This window comes from Quercus lobata, chromosome 2 (assembly GCF_001633185.2).
Source record: "Quercus lobata isolate SW786 chromosome 2, ValleyOak3.0 Primary Assembly, whole genome shotgun sequence".
Classification (NCBI taxonomy): domain Eukaryota; kingdom Viridiplantae; phylum Streptophyta; class Magnoliopsida; order Fagales; family Fagaceae; genus Quercus; species Quercus lobata.
In genome coordinates this window covers 78,394,076-78,400,756 of record NC_044905.1, presented here as the reverse complement: position 1 = coordinate 78,400,756, position 6,681 = coordinate 78,394,076, and the positions used below count along the sequence as shown (strand labels likewise).

At 34.9% G+C, this 6,681-nt stretch overlaps 1 protein-coding gene across 1 annotated transcript; it reads left to right on the top strand.

Moving 5' to 3' along the window:
• The first annotated feature begins 3,263 nt into the window (after positions 1-3,263).
• Positions 3,264-6,307, top strand: LOC115976733 (G-type lectin S-receptor-like serine/threonine-protein kinase SD2-5). Its single transcript, XM_031098195.1, has one exon. The coding sequence runs from the start codon at positions 3,339-3,341 to the stop codon at positions 5,922-5,924; it is 2,586 nt and encodes an 861-aa protein (XP_030954055.1). The 5' UTR covers positions 3,264-3,338; the 3' UTR covers positions 5,925-6,307.
• Positions 6,308-6,681: the final 374 nt, after the last annotated feature.

The window sequence follows — 6,681 nt, the reverse complement described above, 5'->3', positions numbered from 1 at the left end:
AAATAGCTTTTTAAGGTCCAGTTGCCAATTGGTCTTGGTAGCCTTGCGGCCTTACCCCATTTACAGAGAAGACAGAAACTAAAGTTATAAAACAGCTTGAAAATTAGATAAGCTAACGAAGATGAATCTTGATTCCATCATAATCAAATTCAAACTACAAGAGTATACTAAAGACTCCTCCAATATCACTTTACATTTTTTTTTATGATTTTTTTTTTATGAAAACAATATCACTTAACATTTTAATTTAATTAAGGCAAGAATATTATTGCCGCTAATAGCTTATACAAAGAAAATTAATTTGAATATGGACGGTCCAAACTAATAGCTTATCAAATTAATTTTTAGGTGAGATATAATTATTGGTAGTTAAGCCGTGCATCACATAGTCATAAGTAGTTAAATACTAGCACTAAAAAAGATTTGCTTCCATCTTGATGATTTGTAGAAGGCAAATAATAACATCATTATTAACATTTTAACGATTTGGTTTATAGCTGTATATAATTTTAAATATGTTTTGAATATAGGGCCCCTACTACATAACAAGCTTATACCAAATTCATTTGTAAAAGAACAATTGAGCAATTGAATATATTTGGCTTATTGCCATTTCTTCTCTTCCTAATTGAGCTTCTTATTCAAATGTTAGTTAGAGATGGACCTAGCTCCTCTCCTCTCTTTTCTCTTTATATATATATATATATATATATATATATATATATATATATATATATATAGAGTACACATTCAACTTTACGGAGACAGTCTTATATATAGAGGCACAAATCATCGGGTCTAATAATATTAGCACAATAAAGAGTTAAGGCCAAGGGCATTATAGCTAGTACAGCAGGACTGGACCCACAAGTGAACTTTGTCTAATATTAACACATTTTGTAAACAGTATCCTACTTCTCAAACATGTTATTTTCTATGTTTAATTTTATGGGTAAGTGGATTTGGAAAATTAATATACTTCCTCGAATTCAAGTTTTTGTGTGGATGTATCTCCATGATAGCATAGATTTAAAGGATTGTTTTTTAATGGCAAGAGGTATCGTCAATGACACAATCAGCGCCCTTTGCCGAAGAGAACTGGAAATGATCATTCATGCATTAAGGGCCTGTGATGTTGTGAAGACAAATTGGAACCAGTTGGAAATTAACCATTTTGATAGTGATTTTTTCTCTTGTAATCTCCAAGATTGGCTTGGAAAAAACAGCAAAGTGGAATATAGTAAGGTTCCTAATCATCCCTCCTGGAAGATCACCTTCCTATTTGCAATTTGGATCATCTCACAACCAGGTTGTTTTCAAAAATTGTGCTCCTAGTAGGGAAGATTCTTCAAAGAGATATGGAATTTATCCATTGTGCACAGTCCCACAGAACTGCAGTAGGACAGTTTGTGAGGCGTATTAGGTGGGAAGAGCTTTGCATGGGATGGGCTAAGCTAAACACTGATGGCTCTTGTCTTGGTAACCCTGGAATATGTGGAGGTGTTGTGCAAGATGAGTTGGGTGGATGGCTTGGCGGATTCTCAAGTAAAATTGGAATCACCACTAGCTTCTTAGCAAAGTTATGGCCATTAAGGGATGGTCTTATTTTGTTCCAAAACCTTCAGTTAACAGCTTTAGAAATGGAGTTAGATGTAAAGCTATTGTGTATCTTCTAGCTAACTCTAGTTATTCTTTTGCTCAAAAAAAGAAAAAGCTAACTATAGTTATTTTAATAATGTTATATCTTCCATTGCGGATGATTAATGTAAGCTATGATCTCACAATTTCCCCAGGTGCATGTTAAGCATTGCTATTGAGAAACTAACAGATGTGCTTATAGTTTGGCAAGATTGGAACTCAATCAATACTACGAATTGTGTTGTATGATAGTCTACCAATAAACTTCTTAGATTTTTATCTTTTGGATTTTAATGGTTTTGTAACATACTTTGGAAAAAAAATAACCAAATACCACTATTTTTCAAAATTTTTAGTGTTTTAACACTTTTTGAGAAATATCTAATAAACTACCACAGTTTTAAAATTTGAGTTTAAGAAAATCAAGTTTCATAAAAAATGCCACACAAAACTGGATTAGGTGAAACTCGAGTTCATTGCAATGTGTTACTCGAGTTTATACTCTCTAAGAAACACAGCACTCACATAGCTATAATTGTTAACTTATCTTTCTTTTTTTTTTTCTTTTCTTTTTTTTTTTCATTGGCTCTCAGTTTTGTTTTTTATTCTTCAAGGTGTGGATTTCTCTTTTTTTCTTTCTTTTGTCAGGGTAACGTGGGATGGGAGGGCACAAGTGTTGACTTATCCTTTTTTTTTTTTTTTTTTTTTTTTTTTTTTTTTTTTTAAACACAAGCAAATAGTTTTCTCTTTGGCTTTCAATTTTCAGGCGTGAGTTTCTCTTTTTTCTTTCTTTTGCCCGGGTCACGTGGGATGGGAGGCACAATTGTTAATTTATCTTCTTCCTTTCTTTTTTTTTTTTTTTTTTTTTTTTTTTCATTGTCTAAACATAGGCAAATAGTTTTTTAGTTGGCTTTCAATTTTGATTCTTATTCTTCCAGGGTGGGTTTCTCTTTTTCTTTCTTTTGTCAGGGTCACGTGTGATGGGAGGCTATAATTGTTGACTTATCTAATTTTTTTTCCACGTTGTTTAAACACAGGCAAACAGTTTTATCACAAGGAACTCGGGTTTAAAAAAAAAATGATATATTTTTTTATATTTTTCAAACAATGGTAAAACACTAATAATTTTGAAAAATAGTGATATTTGGTTATTTTTGCCACTTACTTTGTCTGGAAACTCGCTTGATTATTTAGTTTTATTGAATTTCTTATAATTTTTACCAAAGTCAAAAATACTTTGTGCATTTAGATATAAAAATAATCTTTCATTACCGTTCATAAATAAAATTACTGTACATTTGTATTCATATAGAATCAGGCGCTGAAATTTATTTAAAAAAAAAAAGCGTCTGCGTGTCCAAACGAAGCGAACCTCCAAACACGGTGCGGAAAAGCTTTTGCGTGTGGAAAAGTTGATTTTGTAAGTCAACTAGTCAACCAAGGAAGGATCAACGAAAGAGTATTATTAAACAAAAAATTACTGGGGCCAAAAAATAGACTCGGCGTAAATTTAGAAAGTGAAAAGAAAAAAAAGAAAGAGGGTAACAGCGAGGATCACGTTTCAACTTTCCTGCAGCAAAATAGAATTTCATTAAAAAAAAAAAAAAAGTGTCTCATTACTGATGCTTGTCATTCTATCCGGTTTTCCTTGCCCTCTTTGCCTTTCTTTCTTCTAGCACTGTATACCTGTTACAGACAGTATGGGTATAAGCAGCAGCTGGGCTTGCTGTGCTTTTCTTCTTTACCTGCTTGCTCTTTTCTTATCACCTTTTCGCACCATAGGGACGGCATTACCTCGCGGTTTTCTGAGTCCAAATTCTTCATGGAACACCAATTTTTCTGCTCCCAATAATACTGTGGTGTTCAGAACAGTATTCAGTGATGGATCAATTGCGAGAAGCATACTTGTCAGTGAAAATGTAACAGTATTTGAGGACGATATTGAATATGCTTGTGGTTGTGGCTTCTTCTGTAATCCACCGTGCAACAGTTTTCTCTTTGCCACTTTCGTTCTTTATTATTACAAAGGCGACAGCGGGACGTCGGTTGCCACAGATTGGGGTCCACATGTAGTATGGTCTGCAAACCCAAATAATCCGGTCAGCGCTAAGGCGACTTTGCAGTTCACGTCCAAAAGTGGTTTGGTGTTACTAAATGCTGGTGGAACTGAAGTGTGGTCCGCAAACATCACCAACAAATATGTGGCTAGCCTAAAGTTAACTCCCACATGCAACCTCGTGTTCAGGGATAAAAATAATAAAACAATTTGGCAGTCTCATGAACACCCAACGGACACGCTGTTTCGTGAGCAAAAGTTGCTGGTAGGGAAGAGCCTCACTAGTAAAGAAGGATTGTTTTCGCTCAACCTCACAAGTGAAGGGATTTTTGCTTATATCAATTTTAATCCTCCTCAACTCTATTTTTCTTACAATATATCAGGTTCTGATATCAATATCTCAGGTATTGAGTTTCGAAATGGAAGCATAGCTTTGTTAGATCCAAAAACGGGTTCGCAAGAATTAGAATTACCTGGTCGTTCAGCAAGATTTGCGCGGTACGCAAGATTTGAGAATGACGGACACTTGAGAGTCTATACTTTCAGTCCGAACGCCAGGGATGACATTCTTCTGGCAACACAACTTTATAGCTGTGACTTCCCTTTAGCTTGCGGCAACTATGGTGTTTGTGAAAACAAAGGCGAGAGCTGTAAACAGTGCACTTGTCTTACAGACAAAAATAAAAATGGAACAAGATATTTTAAGGCAATCAATGAAACGGAGCCTGACCAAGGATGCACCCTGGTTACTAACTTGTCCTGTGAAGGTGAAGCTTTGGATCGTCATAGTTTCTTGGAGGTGGAGAACATCGCAAACTTCCGCTTTAGCGCACAAGATCCACCTGATATAAAACCAGACCATCGAAGTATACCTTTAGAGAAATGTAAAGAGGAATGCCGAAAAAGAAATTGTTCATGCAAAGCTGCTATTTATTATTATAAATTAGGATCATCAACCGGGGATTGCTATTTGGAATCCCAAAACTTTTCAATGATGATGCGCATTCCAGAACTCCAGTATCCTAGCATGCGCTTTAAAACATGCATTAAGGTGCAGGATGTTAAGGAGCAAAGTGTTCAACGGCAAAAACATGGGCTTGAAATAATTGTGGGATCTAGCATCACATTTGGTCTGTTTCTTTTGATTGGAAGCTTTGTTTTCCTATTATGGAAGAAGAGAAGTGCTGATGAAGGTGAGGAGTATTATTTGGATCATTTACCAGGAATGCCCACAAGATATTCTTACGATGATTTGCAAGCCATTACAGAAAATTTCAATAAGAAGCTTGGTGCTGGTGGATTTGGCACGGTTTTTGAAGGAACTCTAATTGATGGTACTAAAGTTGCCGTGAAGCGTTTAGATGGTTTAAATCAAATCAAGAGATCATTTTTAGCTGAGATTGAGACAATTGGCAGCATTCATCATTTTAACTTAGTGAGATTGATTGGATTTTGTGCTGAAAAATCTCATTGGCTTCTTGTTTATGAGTACATGTCTAATGGGTCTTTAGATAGATGGGTGTTTGACAAAAATCTTGGGATTTTGCTTGATTGGCAGTGTAGAATGAAGATTGTTCTTGACATAGCAAGGGGGCTAACTTATTTACATGAGGAATGCTGGCAGAAGATAGTCCACTTGGATATTAAACCCCAAAACATTCTTTTAGATGAGAATTTTAATGCAAAAGTCTCTGATTTTGGGTTATCTAAACTAGTTGACCGTGACCAAAGTCAAGTTGTGACAATCATGAGAGGGACTCCAGGCTATATGGCTCCAGAATGGTTAAGTTCAATAATTACTGAAAAAGTAGATGTTTATAGCTTTGGAGTGGTGCTCCTAGAGATATTATGTGGAAGAAGAAATATTGATCGATCTCAACCAGAGGAAGCAATGCATCTACTTAATTTATTCAAGAAAAAAATTGAGGAGGATCAATTGTTGGATTTGGTTGATAAGTACAGTGAAGATATGCAATTACATGGAGCAAAAGTTGTGAATACAATGAGGGTTGCAGCATGGTGTTTGCAAATTGATTTCATGAAAAGGCCTTCTATGTCCACCGTGATTAAGGTTTTGGAGGATGTTGCAAATGTTGAATATGACCTAGGTTATTTCTTCTCGAATCCGCTTTTACCAAGCACGAGTGCTGGAGCTGATAACCAGCGATTGCATGTAGGTGATAGTGATACTACTCAACTATTGCCTTCAATTCTCTCAGGACCACGGTGACTTTTCACTATACCATCTTCGTTGCTTGACTATTGAGGTAATTTTCTTTGTTTTAATAAAACTTCCATCCCAATGACTATTATTAATTAGCAGTTTGAAATTTGATGGGAGGTTTCAATTGGAGTCATTCATGTTGTCATTTATTGGCAATACCATGGCTTCTCTATTAGTAATACTAGCGTTATTGTGCAGGATCATTTTATGTATTAATGAACTTTACATTCAACATAAACTTAGTTCTCATATTTTCACTGCAGGCATTCAAACCTAAATAATGTAGTAAATTTAAACATATAGTATCCAGTTTTTTAACATTAGTCTCTTCAAACCACTTCATGTTTGTACTTCTCTTCTCTAAGAGGCCACTTGCAGGAATATATAAAATGAGCAACTACCATTTTTTTTTTTTTTTTTACTTTCATTGAGTTGAAATGAGCTTAAACAAAGGGCATTCTTCATAATGCTCCTCTATTTTGCATATAACAATGTAATATCTACAAAACCATCCAATATTTCCTGTCAAAGGATATTTACGCTTTTATGAGCTACCACACCTAAGAGAAAATAGTGTAATCTTTAAAAAAAGAATGTGACTTCATAAAAATCTGTCAAACTTCTGTGGTGCAAGAAGATATACATAAAAATCTGAACTTGGCGTAATCATCATCACCTAACAGACATCATAACTTAGAAATAGGGGAAAAACAACTTAAACTTCAATGAAGCATCAAAGCTGCATCTAAAATGTTTTACCTAA

Bases quoted from the DNA above. Each gene is read 5' to 3' on its own strand.
- LOC115976733 (XM_031098195.1), top strand. From the start codon at position 3,339: ATGGGTATAAGCAGCAGCTGGGCTTGCTGTGCTTTTCTTCTTTACCTG.